General features: G+C 32.9%; 1 protein-coding gene across 1 annotated transcript; it reads right to left on the bottom strand.

The window, feature by feature from the left end:
• Positions 1-2,796: 2,796 nt before the first annotated feature.
• LOC128682261 (uncharacterized) lies at positions 2,797-5,906 on the bottom strand. The gene has a single exon (XM_053766887.2). The coding sequence runs from the start codon at positions 5,258-5,260 to the stop codon at positions 3,899-3,901; it is 1,362 nt and encodes a 453-aa protein (XP_053622862.1). The 5' UTR covers positions 5,261-5,906; the 3' UTR covers positions 2,797-3,898.
• Positions 5,907-15,255: the final 9,349 nt, after the last annotated feature.

Genomic DNA, 15,255 nt, shown 5'->3' with positions numbered 1-15,255 from the left:
GAATTAGATATAAATCAAATTATGTAAATAAATAAATTATATAAATTTTGTAAATACGTGCACTTATCTTTTAATATATTTATATAACCTACATTTGCTTGGCAGCATTTAAAAAAGTATTAATTAATGTCACATTTATTCTAAAAAGATAAAGAAAAGGAAAAGATAACAAAAATGACTTCGTTACAAAAATGACAGACTTTAATTTTAGAAAATGTAATTAAAAGGAAATGGAAGAATACCGTTAAATAGGTGGGTAACAAAATATTAACACATCCCGATTGATAAAAAGGTCTCTAAACAAAAACACCACTTCCTTTAATCCTCCAAATCAGCCAGACATCAAGGAAACTTAGGGAAAGAGAATATCTTCAAAGTGCGGCTGTAGGATGAAGGGGAATCCGGTACCGGAGCGTAAATCCCCAAAATATTTGGGGATCCTATAATTAATTACAGATCTATCTTAATAGATAAATAGGAGATTAAAATTTATTTTAATCTTTACACATTAGAATATAATCTACCAATCTTTCAGTTCCACATACAAGACCATGACAAGACATTATCAAGAACCAAAATAATAGACAAACAGAATGAAAGAGTTCCGAGATGAAAATAAAAAAATAAAACGTTAAAACATAAAAGTGTTACATACCCCCCTTTTTAGGTAAGGATTTTTCATAATAAAATCCGCTACTTAACATTTAAGTTAACTTAAAATCTTTAACATGCCAAGATCCTAATTTATTACCACACATATCCTCCAATTCATAAACCAACTTCGATTTTTTTCCGATTATGCGACATTTTATAAACTTAGGTGCTAGTTTTTTACAAAATCTATTACCCTTATCGCTTTGGTAAAATGTTTTCCTCCAAATAATATCACCCACATTGAAATCTATGTTCTTTCGACGAAGATTATAATAAGTACTATTTCTTGCGTGAGCTTTAATCAAGGAGGCATAGACCTTATCAAAAATTTTACTCAAGTAACCAAAATTTTCCGCGTAAGCATCGCGTGGTGTGAATACAATATGACCTTCCAGGTCGGCATCTGAATAATGAGAACCACAAGACACCAGTTCACGACCAAAAACTAAAAATGATGGTGAATAGCCTGTTACCTCATTAACAGCACTATTTATAGCAAATTGAATTTTTGGAATCTGAGTATCCCATGACCTGTGGTCGTTATCTATAAATGTAGAAATAGCTGTAACTACAGTTTTATTATACCGTTCAACCATATTAACTTGCGGAGTATAGAAAGGAGTGTAATAAATATTAGGTATTTTATAAGTAGAAAATAATTTTTTCAACGTGTTACTGATAAATTGTTTACCATTATCCATTATTATGGTACTAGGTATACCATGAACAAGGAATATTTTATCTTCCAAAATATTACATATTATATCAGCTGTTGCACGACGTATTGGAAATATCATCGTATATTTAGAAAAACAGCAAGTTATGACCAATAAAAATGTATTCTGTTTTCTAGATATAGGTAAAGGACCAACGAGGTCAACACTAATCATTTGAAAAGGGCGACTACAATTCTTTGGACGTCCCATAGCTCCTAAAGTAGCATGATTCGGATATTTATAAGACAAACATACATCACAACAGGTTACAAAATTACTAACGTCTTTTTGCATACTAGGCCAAAAATAATTCAAAGATATGCGTTTATAAGTTTTAAAAATACCAAAATGACCAGAGCTCGCTTCACAATGATTACTAAAAATTATGTCTTGGCGATACTCTAAAGGAATAACCTCTTTCCACTCAAATTCCCTAGCAAGAGGATTAATAGATTTAATATAACGGTATAGTTTACCATTTAGAACACGATAATTAACAAAACTTGTTGGAGAATGTAAACAACCATTGTAAATATCTAAGAACCAAGAGTCAGTAGTTTTAAGAACCGGCTCATTCGATCCATTGTTAGATAAATCAATAGCAACTACAGGTACGGATCGTGATAAACTATCGGGAACAATATTATCCTTGCCTTTACGGTGCTTAATTTCAAAATTGAAAACGGAAAGACGGACACCCCAGCGAGCTAGTCTCCCAGTAGGATTATTAAGATTTAAAAACCATTTTAGTGAAGAATGGTCAGTAAAGACAGTAAATTTTAATCCGTTCTCTAAATAACAACGCCAATGTTCAATCGCGGACAGAACTGCTAAAGCTTCGCGTTCAGTAGCGCTGTAATTGCGTTCTTGTTTACTTAAAGATTTGCTCATGTAAGCAATTACTTTTTCCTCGCTACCTAGAGTCTGAGTTAGTACTGCGCCTAAACCATGATCACTAGCATCGGTATGAACCTCGAAAGGTTTAGAGTAATCTGGACAAGAAAGAATAGGTGCTGAAACCAAAAATCCTTTTAAACGAGTAAAAGCAACATCAGCTTCCTTTGACCAGACAAATGGAGGAGCCTTCTTACCTTGAGATGTTAGTTTATTCAGGGGAGAGGCTAGTTGACTGAAATTAGGAATGAATCGACGATACCATGAAGCAGTACCAATGAATCGACGAACTTCTTTACGGTTTGATGGAGTTGGGTAATTAAGGATAGAATTAATTTTATCAGGATCAGCACGCAAACCATTGGAATCTACAACATATCCCAAATATTTTAGCTCTTGTCTGAAAAAATTACTTTTCTCAGAATTTATAGTTAAATTGGCTAATTTGAGTTTTTGTAAGACTTTGTTCAGAAGAAAGATATGATGTTCAAATGATTCAGAAACTATTATAATGTCGTCGATATAAACAAATACTTTATGTTCGAATTCAGGTCCATAGAAAAGAAAATCTACTAACCTTTGTTGTGTAGCTGGAGCATTAGTTAAACCAAAAGGCATAGACTTAAATTGAAACGTACCACGAGAAGGAATATAGAAAGCAATCTTACAACGATCTTCCTTGCTTATTAAAATCTGCCAAAAACTTTTAGATAAATCAATGCTACTTAAAAATTTAGCATCGCGTAAGTTATCTAGAATCTCAGAAATATATGGTAAACTGTATGCATCTCTTCTAGTTATTGAATTTAATTTTCTACTGTCCAGGCAGAATCTCAATTCACCATTCTTTTTAGGGGTAAGAAGTACAGGAGAAGACCAAGGACTCTCACAAGGCTCTATAACATCGTCTTTAAGCATGTCATCCAGTTGTTTAATAATAATTCGCTGTTTCTCCGGTGACATGCGATAATAACGTTGACGTATGGGGGCAGCATCCCCAGTATCAATTGTATGTTGTATTAATGAAGTACGACCTAGGCCTTTTTCTTCATAAGAGATATCGCGAAATTGCTTAATAAGATCATCAACTGTATTCCTTTGTTCAACTGTAAGATGATCATAAGAATACAAAACAGATGTACCCTTAGTTTTAAAATCTATATTATTAACAGTTTCAGAATCCTTAACAAAATTTACAGCATCTAGATATTTTGGAAAAAGACCAAAGGTACGCCAGAAATCTATACCCAATATGAGGGAATATTGAATATCAGGAACTACATGCACAAACAATTGATGACACTGATTTTTAAATAGTATAGGAAGTGCCATTTGACCAATTGAACTTAATTTATGTCCACCAGCACCAACGAATTGAGTATTATCAGTCTCAATCAATTGGAATCCCATATCAATTAACTTTGAATGAGACCCATTCCCTAAAATAGTTACACAAGAACCTGTATCAAGTAGCCCTGTAAACGACTCATTAAGAATGCTTATAGTTACATAAGGTCTAGCTTTATTTAGACAATTGTTATCGATTGAAGCAACGGAATTAAAAGCAGAAAATTGTCTAATAAAAGTAAGCCAACTTTCCCATTCCTTTGAACGATCACTCCAATCGAACTTGTCTAGTTTTTTGACTTAACCTTATTAATTTGTTCCATTTTATGACAATTTGGACATTCCGGGTAGCGAACATCCTTTTTACCACATTTAAAACAAATCAAAAATCGAGGTTGCTTGCAAACTCCAAGTGAGTGTGAGTTAGACCTACATCTTGGACAATACACAAATCCAGAAGACTCAGTACATAGAGCAGCCACTTCGTTTTTAGATGTTTGAGTTGCGTCAATAGAATTAACTTTATTACCATTAGTAATTGTGTAAGACTTATTAAATGAATTGAATTTACCATATTGATTATTTTTAAATTTATCAAATTTAGGAAAAGAAGAATTATAATTATAAGCGAATTCAGGAGCAATAGTACCGGTAGTTATGGAAGGAGGTTCGTGAAAAGAAGAGAATCTAGACTGAATATTTTCATAATTACGACATATAGATATCAATTCATCAATAGTCTTAATCTCCGGTGAAGCCGCGATAGTATTAGCATAACAAGGACGTATGTTATGTAAAAGAATGTCTAACTTTTCTTCCATTGAGACCGGTTTCGAAAGACGAGCGAATAAACCATGCATAATAGAGATATAGACAATTATATTTTCGCGTTCACCCTGCGTACGAGAACGAATTTCAGCAGCTAAGCGGTAATCATAGTCTTTACTACAGAAATCTTCCTTGAGCAAAACACACAACTCTTGCCAAGACTTAACTTTATCTTTATTATATCTGTACCAATGCAAAGCATCATCAACAAAGATTTCAAATGCGAGTGATAAAATTTTATCAAAGGATATTCCTCTGGATTGAACGAACTCATCAACTTTCTGAATAAATGAATGCACACAAGATGATCCAGAATATTTTAACTTAGATAAATCTGAATATAAATTTTTGTCACAAACAATAGGCGTAGCAGTAGTAACAGATATACCCTCACTAACTACAGAGGTAGTACTTGCATGAGAAGTACTTTGTTTATAGGAAGCTAATTCATTGAGTTGACTTTTAAGATTAGAAACACAAATTTTATAAACATCGAGCTCCGCTTCTGCGCTTCTAATTCTATTAAGACGATGATAAATATGGTGTAGCAATGTTTCGGTTCTTACATATAAGTTTTTATCAAAATGCTTACTAAGAGCACCTAAATTAGTTTGAGACTTCAAAAGAGATTCTTTTACCTCTTTTAAATCAAGTCCCGATTCAAGATGAGATTCAAGAATGTCTTCTGATGGTAAAGACAGTGATAATTCCGAAATTAGTTTTCGTAATTCTTGCACTGAATCACCACTACCACCACGTAACTGAACTTCGTATTGAAGTTCAGCTTTTTGAAGTGAAAAATATTTAATAGGGTAAGACATAATGGCAAATTAAGTATGTATGCAAGTAGGTAAAATTAAATAAACTTAAAATAAATAACCAATTCAAGAGCATACAACATTTGGAAGTGCACAAGTTACATACAGAATAATTAAGTAAAAACTAAAACCGTTTAAAACCAACATCAGCGATAACTATTAAATGCAGGAAAAAAACCAAATTACGCAATCGGGAGTGAATATTCCTGTCGTCGGGCGCCAAATGTCACATTTATTCTAAAAAGATAAAGAAAAGGAAAAGATAACAAAAATGACTTCGTTACAAAAATGACAGACTTTAATTTTAGAAAATGTAATTAAAAGGAAATGGAAGAATACCGTTAAATAGGTGGGTAACAAAATATTAACACATCCCGATTGATAAAAAGGTCTCTAAACAAAAACACCACTTCCTTTAATCCTCCAAATCAGCCAGACATCAAGGAAACTTAGGGAAAGAGAATATCTTCAAAGTGCGGCTGTAGGATGAAGGGGAATCCGGTACCGGAGCGTAAATCCCCAAAATATTTGGGGATCCTATAATTAATTACAGATCTATCTTAATAGATAAATAGGAGATTAAAATTTATTTTAATCTTTACACATTAGAATATAATCTACCAATCTTTCAGTTCCACATACAAGACCATGACAAGACATTATCAAGAACCAAAATAATAGACAAACAGAATGAAAGAGTTCCGAGATGAAAATAAAAAAATAAAACGTTAAAACATAAAAGTGTTACATTAAAAACGAAAAATATATTCAAAAACAAAACCAATTTAAATTCTTTGTTGCGCCAACGCAATCCATTTCACCCCCAAATCCCGCCCTGGCATTCCATTTTTTGACATGTGATCACCCCTTGTCACAGACTAAGCCAATTAGGGAGAATCTGCGCACCACACAATCTTACATGTGTGTTTTAAGAAAATTAATAATCTAATAAGTAATATTTTTCATGGACCTACCAAAGAATAGCGCTTATTTTCTTTTTTACAAGGTTTCATTTAATTTGCAAGTAACTATGTCTCGAGTGGACGCCATCTTGCGACGCCATTTTGAAGCAGATATCTTCAACAGATTGAGCTGAAATTTTGTACACACGTTTAGTTTGGATTCCAATGCATTATTATGATAAGCGTGACCAGATAGTACACCCAGGAACGGCTTCAGACCTGGAAACTTCTTAACAGTTTATTACGGACGGACATATTTTTTTTTAGTCACGCATTGAATGCAATAAGATCTCTTTGATAACAAATAAAAAAGTTTGTGAAAAAATGACATTTTCGTTAAAAACTTATTTAGTTCTTGAGATAATCTCCTAGTATCTTCTGCAATGTTGGAATGTCTTTGGGTGCAGTTATCAGAAACCCAGTGACAGAAAAAAAACAATTCTACTAGTGATCTCTAAATCTGTATTCTGTATTTGTATTCATTCATTTTTTGGCGACTGCTCTTTTCGAAGAATATTTATGTCTATTAGTAGAAGCTATCACGCACCCAGTGACAGAATTAAAATCTGTCTACTGAGATAATGAGTGCTACAAACTGACAAACGAACGTTCTGTTCTTATTCTTCTTCAACGTTGACTCATCTTGAATATAAATTCAATCTTGATGTACGCAGTAGTCAGGCACCCAGTGACAGAATTAAAACTTGTCTACTGAGCTCTTGATCACTACAACTGACAGACAATTTAGTGTAGTAGATATGCATGTTTCACATAAAAAAGTGAAAAGTTTTAACTCCAAATAAGTCACATATTGTATACATACATATTTAGATCCAAATATAAACCCAGTAATGATAGAAGAGCTTAGACCGTAGCATTTAGTAGACACAAATACACACATAGCAGTGACAGAAAACATAAAATATGATAATTCATACATTGTTCATTACGTTTCTTCTTGGTATTAAGACGATAGTGTTACTCAGTAGAAGCTATCACGCACCCAGTGACAGAATGATAGACATGTCTACTGAATTAGTGATCGCTACAACTGACAAACGAATATATTGTATTCATACTTCGACGTCAGTTTTTCTGGAATTTATGTCTTGAGGTGCAGTAGTCAAGCAACCAGTGACAGGATTAATACATGTCTACCGAGCTCATGATCACTACAATACAATAAAGATACGTCGTACAACGGCGGACTTATCCCATGTAGGGATTTCTTACAGTCGACCGGCGATAGGTTGAGAGGACGTGTTTACAGTAGCAGGCTCGTCAGACGTAATAGCGTACAACATGAACAGAGAAGACTATAAATTGTAAGAAAATAAATAAATATACTTAGGAAAAATAAAATCTAAATAAATAAATACATAATATATATAATAATAACAAAAAAATACATAAAATAGATATAAATACATATTAGAATAACATACAATTATAAATACATATTAATACTTACATACGAATATAAATACATAATATAATAGCCTAAATGTTAGACGTGACAAGAGAGGACTTAAAAAGTCTTTCTTTAGACGAGTTTAAGGAAGGAGCATCCTTAATATCCTAAGAAAGCGTATCAAATTAGGTCTTTAATATTGACATTTCCTGTCAAGTTTGTAACTGTGAGAATTTTAATTAAATGAAATATAATTCTAAAGGAAGAAGTACGTTAGAATTTATTAATAACAATTAACTAATCACCTTAATTAACAATTAGAGAAAGTAATTTTGAATACTTAAAATAGTAAATTTGAAGATGTGACCAGGGACAACACAAAAATATGTCTACTGAATTAATGAATCCTACAGCTAACAGATAAATTACACTGGAAATAACATGTTTTTAGCTGTTGATATGCTTTTCTCAATTGAATTTAATTTACCTTCACCTATTTAGATTACAATGTCTCTCAGTAGAAGCTATCACGCACCCAGTTACAGAATTAACACATGTCTACTTAGTTAGTGATTACTACAATTGGCAAACGAATTTTCTATATTCTTCCTCTTCAACATCAGCTTCTCTTCTTCTTAGCTTCTGTTGAGTTTTTTTTAGTCTTGAAGTGCAGTAGTCAGGCACCCAGTGACAGAATAAAAACTTGTCTACTGAGCTCATGATCACTACATCAGATAGACCATCCAATATTTTATGAACTGTGCTTAATTTTGAAGATGTCATCTCTTAGTAGAAGCTTTCATACACCCAGTGACGGAATAAAAACAAGATTAATTTCTCTGGAAAAATATACTTAAAAGTTAATGCAGTCGACATTTCTACCTGTCTCAAATGAAGCAACCAAAATTTTAGTTGTTAAAATATAACAACCTTCCTCCTTAGCCTTCTTCGAATTCGATGACTATGTCTCCCAGGAGAAGCTATCACGCACCCAGTGACAGAATCAGAATATATACATGTCTACTGGGTTAGTGATTGCTACAACTGGCAAACGAATTTTCTATATTCTTCCTCTTCAACATCAGCTTCTCTTCTTCTTAGCTTCTGTTGAGTTTTGTTTAGTCTTGAAGTGCAGTAGTCAGGCACCCAGTGACAGAATAAAAACTTGTCTACTGAGCTCATGATCACTACATCTGACAGACGATGTAGTGTAGTAGGCATGTATGTTTTACATAAAAAAGTAAGTAACATTTAATATAAGTACATATATAGATCTAAAAATAAACCCAGTAATGATAGAAGAGCTTAGACCGTACCTTTTAGTAGAAACGAATACACACTTAGTAGAAACAAACATAAAATTATAATAACTGTTATAAACATATATAACATGTATAATTCAGTTATAATTCTTAGTAATTATGATGATAATGTATCTCAGTAGAAGCTATCACGCACCCAGTGACAAAATAAAAACTTGTCCACTGAGTTAGTGATTGCTACCACTGACAAACGAATATTTTAATTCTTTTTCGACGTCAGCTTTCCTTCAAATTATGTCTTGTGGTGCAGTAATCAGGCACCCAGTGACAGAATTTCAACATGTCTACTGAGTTCATGATCACTACAACTGACAGACCGATGATAGATTTAAATCATTGTTACTAATAAAAATCGTGGGCTTCTTATATGTGGAATATGTCTTTCAGTGGAAGCTATCACGCACCCAGTGACAGAATAAAAACTTGTCTACCGAGTTAATGATTGCTACAACTGACAAACGAATTATCAACTTTTCTTCTTAAACAACCGCTTCTCTTCTTCATCTTCTTAGCTTCTCATGAGTTCCGTTTAGTCCTGAGATGCAGTAGTCAGGTATCCAGTGACAGAATTAAAACTTGTCTACTGAACTCATGATCACTACATCTGACAGACAATGTAGACTAGTACAGACACATTATCCCACAAAACATATGGGTTAAATCTTTTAATTCCAATATAATATTTATTTTTATTATTTATAGTACAAACGTAGGTAGGTCATGCCTTTTAATAGTCACACATATACACTTACTAGAGACATAGGAAATCATGATCATCAAGATCATCAAGAGGTTAGGATATACATGCCAGTATCTTAGAACAAATCAGTATATTTGTACCAAACAGATACGTACGTCGCCGGCCGCAGCTGCTAGCTGTGCCGCAAGGGAGAACCAACCTGGTGAAAGAGGCGCCGCTGACGCGGGCATTGCGCACAATTAATATCGTGGCTAATGATCTGGACCTATTTTGTTGCTCTTTGAATGATTTCAGAAGAATTGGACTATATGTGATTTGCTACAGATTACGATAGGCTCATTCTAACGCATTAGGTAATAACCTGTAATGTTAGATGTAAGAAATGTTAATAAATAAATAAAATAAAATAAAATAAATAAATGATAATGATTATAACTTACGTATACTTAGTTTTATTACGTTTCTTCTTGGTATTAAGACGATAGTGTTACTCAGTAGAAGCTATCACGCACCCAGTGACAGAATGATAGACATGTCTACTGAATTAGTGATCGCTACAACTGACAAACGAATAGGTATTCTATATTTCTTCTCCTCATCAGTTCCTCTTGAGTTTTGCTTAGTCTTGAGGTGCAGTAATCAGGCACCCAGTGACAGAATAAACACATGTCTACTGAGCTCTTGATCACTACAACTGTGAGACAATGTGAAACGTTCAACACAAATGTGGGATAATCTTTTTAATTATAACATAGCATTTTTTTATTAGACACTTTTACACACGTGAAAGAAATAGAGAGAAGAATGAATTGTATTATATAAATATTTTATAACAAATACATATATAGATAAACGTCCAAGACCCGGGCCAATAAGAAAAAGATCATTTTCCATCATAACCCGGACCGGACCTCTTGGTTCAGGGGCAATCACTTTACCACTGCGCCACCGAGGTCGTCACACAACTGACAGAGAAGTTCTTATAAGTTCTACCTCAACTGTCTTTACATATATTATTTGTCTACCAGTAGAAGCTATCACGCACCCAGTGACAGAATGAAAACATGTCTACTGAGTGAGTGATGACTACCACGGACAGATTGAGAAATATATAGCGAATTATTTCTTAGATACGATTATTTTGAAGACTATATCTACCAATAGAAGCTATCATACACCCAGTGACAGAATGAAAACATGTCTACTGAGTGAGTGATGGCTACAACTGACAGACAGATAAAAAATATTTAGTAAACATTGTTTTAATTTATTAGTTTGTAATTTTTATTTGGCTCATATCAGTTGAAGCTTTCATACACCCAGTGACAGAATGAAAACATGTCTACTGAGATATTGAATGAACTGACAGAGGAGTTCCAAAAATATAAATAGTTTTACCTTAACATCAGTGAGATGACCCTATGACTACTGAGCGGACCCTAGCCTCCGACGCGCTACGGCCGGGAAATATTTTATTTATTTCTGTTTGTACAAAATTATAGTTTATCAATGTCGTAAAAAATATTTAGTAGATTGTGTCTCTCAATTGAAGCTATCATACACCCAGTGACAGAACTAAAACATGTCTACTGAATGAATGACAACTGCAACTAGCAGATTGTAGAACATTATCATGAATAGTTCTTGGTAACGCTCGTTTCGTGGACTTTGTCTATCAGTAGAAGCTATCACACACCCAGTGACAGAATGAAAACATGTCTACTGAGTGAGTGATGACTACCACGGACAGATTGAGAAATATATAGCGAATTAGTTAATAATTTACACAATTTTGTCTACTATGTCTATCAATAGAAGCTATCACGCACCCAGTGACAGAATGTGGATACTTTGTCTACTGAATTAATGACAACTACTACTGAGAAGAAAGAAGGGAAGAAGATTTGGGAAATTAAATACAAACAATATTTGTGTTTCAAACAGGTTTTATACTTACTCAAAAAAATGGCTGCCGACTGTCTTTCACACAATTTTTTCCATGGAATTAGCAGGTACTCCGTGCTTATAAAATCCATGATTTTTTCACAGTCGTGTGAGTCAGAGGATATTTCTTTTTCACAGTCACACTATCATATTTTGACCCCCAAAGTGTTTAATAAGGATTAACTCACTTTATTATTCTATGAAAACTAATTGAAACTCAATTTCTGTTTATTTTGTAATATATACAATTTTAGCTTGATTATTATGATAATATAAATTATCCACTATTAAATAAACATAACACTGAATGAATCTTTCTTTTACATTTTATTATTTTATTTTATTTTATAACACACTAGCAGCACATTAAACTGATGCGTTAAAGTTATATTTCTGAAAATACAGATACAAAGAGCAATATTAACTTTTGAAACTCAAATTCAAAACTTGGCGGTTGAATTTCCATTGATAACTGATAAATTTTGAAGTTTACTCTCCTTTTTATACAAAAACGGAATGCATAAGTACATTAGAGTGTAATTTATTAATGACATCCGTATTAACTAATGACTGTACTTAATTAATAAATGGTTTGGATTAACAAAAATGTGACAAACATGTTTATAACTTTTCTTTCTCGAACAAAAGGGTCATTAAGGTTCCTTTTTAATCTAAATAGAAATTATTTTCTCTTAAGTATCTCTTTTATTGATTATTACAAATGGATACAAGTTTATTGCTTCTCTAGTATGTTAATGTTTGCTATCACTACCACAGACAGATTGAGAAATATATATAGCAAATTAGTTCCGAACTACACTTATTTTGTCGTCTTTGTCTATCAATAGAAGCTGTCATACACCCAGTGACAGAACTAAAACATGTCTACTGAATGAATGACAACTGCAACTAGCAGATTGTAGAACATTATCATGAATAGTTCTTGGTAACGCTCGTTTCGTGGACTTTGTCTATCAGTAGAAGCTATCACACACCCAGTGACAGAATGAAAACATGTCTACTGAGTGAGTGATGGCTACCACGGACAGATTAAGAAATATATAGCGAATTAGTTAATAATTTACACAATTTTGTCGACTATGTCTATCAATAGAAGCTATCATACACCCAGTGACAGAATGAAAACATGTCTACTGAGTGAGTGATGGCTACAACTGACAGACAGACAAAAAATATTTAGTAAACATTGTTTTAATTTATTAGTTTGTAATTTTTATTTGGCTCATATCAGTTGAAGCTTTGAAGCAGTGACAGAGTAAAAACATGTCTACTGAAATATTGAATGAACTGACAGAGGAGTTTTAAAAATATGAATAGTTTTACCTTAACATCAGTGAGATAGAACTGAGCGGACCCTAGCCTCCGTCGCGCTACGGCCGAAAATATTTTATTTATTTCTGTTTGTACAAAATTATAGTTTATCAATGTCGTAAAAAATATTTAGTAGACTGTGTCTCTCAATTGAAGCTATCATACACCCAGTGACAGAATCTACTGAATGAATGACAACTGCAACTAGCAGATTGTAGAACATTATCATGAATAGTTCTTGGTAACGCTCGTTTCGTGGACTTTGTCTATCAGTAGAAGCTATCACACACCCAGTGACAGAACAAAAACATGTCTACTGAGTGAGTGATGACTACCACGGACAGATTAAGAAATATATAGCGAATTAGTTAATAATTTACACAATTTTGTCGACTATGTCTATCAATAGAAGCTATCATACACCCAGTGACAGAATGAAAACATGTATACTGAGTGAGTGATGACTACCACGGATTTTATCGACTATGTCTACCAGAAGAACCTATCATACACCCAGTGACAGAATGAAAACATGTCTACTGAGTGAGTGATGACTACCACGGACAGATTGAGAAATATATAGCGAATTAGTTAATAATTTACACAATTTTATCGACTATGTCTACCAGAAGAACCTATCATACACCCAGTGACAGAATGTGGATACTTTGTCTACTGAATTAATGACAACTACTACTGAAAAGAAAGTAGAGAAGAAGTTTTGGGAAATTAAATACAAACAATATTTGTGTTTCAAACAGGTTTTATACTTACTCAAAAAAATGGCTGCCGACTGTCTTTCACACAATTTTTTCCATGGAATTAGCAGGTACTCCGTGCTTATAAAATCCATGATATTTTCACACTCGTGTGAGTCAGAGGATATTTCTTTTTCACAGTCACACCATCATATTTTGACCCCCAAAGTATTTAATAAGGATTAACTCACTTTATTATTCTATGAAAACTAATTGAAACTCAATTTCTGTTTATTTTGTAATATATAAAATTTTAGCTTGATTCTTATGATAATATAAATTATCCACTATTAAATAAACATAACACTGAATGAATCTTTCTTTTACACATTTCTTTACATTTTATTTTTTTATTTTATTTTATTTTATAACACACTAGCAGCACATTAAACTGATGCGTTAAAATTATATTTCTGAAATTACAGATACAAAGAGCAATATTAACTTTTGAAACTCAAATTCAAAACTTGGCGGTTGAATTTCCATTGATAACTGATAAATTTTGAAGTTTACTCTGCTTTTTATACAAAAACGGAATGCATAAGTACATTAGAGTGTAATTTATTAATGACATCCGTATTAACTAATGACTGTACTTAATTAATAAATGGTTTGGATTAACAAAAATGTGACAAACATGTTTATAACTTTTCTTTCTCGAACAAAAGGGTCATTAAGGTTCCTTTTTAATCTAAATAGAAATTATTTTCTCTTAAGTATCTCTTTTATTGATTATTACAAATGGATACAAGTTTATTGCATCTCTAGTATGTTAATGTTTGCTATCACTACCACAGACAGATTGAGAAATATATATAGCAAATTAGTTCCGAACTACACTTATTTTGTCGTCTTTGTCTACCAGTAGAAGCTGTCATACACCCAGTGACAGAACTAAAACATGTCTACTGAATGAATGACAACTGCAACTAGCAGATTGTAGAACATTATCATGAATAGTTCTTGGTAACGCTCGTTTCGTGGACTTTGTCTATCAGTAGAAGCTATCACGCACCCAGTGACAGAATGAAAACATGTCTACTGAGTGAGTGATGACTACCACGGACAGATTGAGAAATATATAGCGAATTAGTTAATAATTTACAGTATTTTGTCGACTATGTCTATTAATAGAAGCTATCAGACACCCAGTGACAGAATTAAAACATGTCTACTGAGTGAGTGATGACTACCACGGACAGATTGAGAAATATATAGCGAATTAGTTAATAATTTACACAGTTTTGTCGACTATGTCTATCAATAGAAGCTATCATACACCCAGTGACAGAATGAAAACATGTCTACTGAGTGAGTGATGACTACCACGGACAGATTGAGAAATATATAGCGAATTAGTTAATAATCTACACAATTTTGTCGACTATATCTATCAATAGAAGCTATCACACACCCAGTGACAGAACTAAAACTTGTCTTCTAAAGTAATGAATGCTACAACTGAGAAGACATTTTAAAAAATTAAAAAATAAGTAATGTTTTTGTTTCAAATATATTTTATACTTACACAAAATGGCGCTGACTCTCTGTCACAATATTTTGTCGCAC

This window comes from Plodia interpunctella, chromosome 29, assembly GCF_027563975.2.
Source record: "Plodia interpunctella isolate USDA-ARS_2022_Savannah chromosome 29, ilPloInte3.2, whole genome shotgun sequence".
NCBI classification, from domain to species: domain Eukaryota; kingdom Metazoa; phylum Arthropoda; class Insecta; order Lepidoptera; family Pyralidae; genus Plodia; species Plodia interpunctella.
The sequence above is the reverse complement of the archived record's forward strand: the minus strand, read 5'-3'. Positions and strand labels throughout refer to the sequence as shown.

What these genes read in the sequence shown, in the direction of transcription:
- LOC128682261 (XM_053766887.2), bottom strand. Translation starts at nt 5,260, where the DNA reads ATGTCTTACCCTATTAAATATTTTTCACTTCAAAAAGCTGAACTTCAA.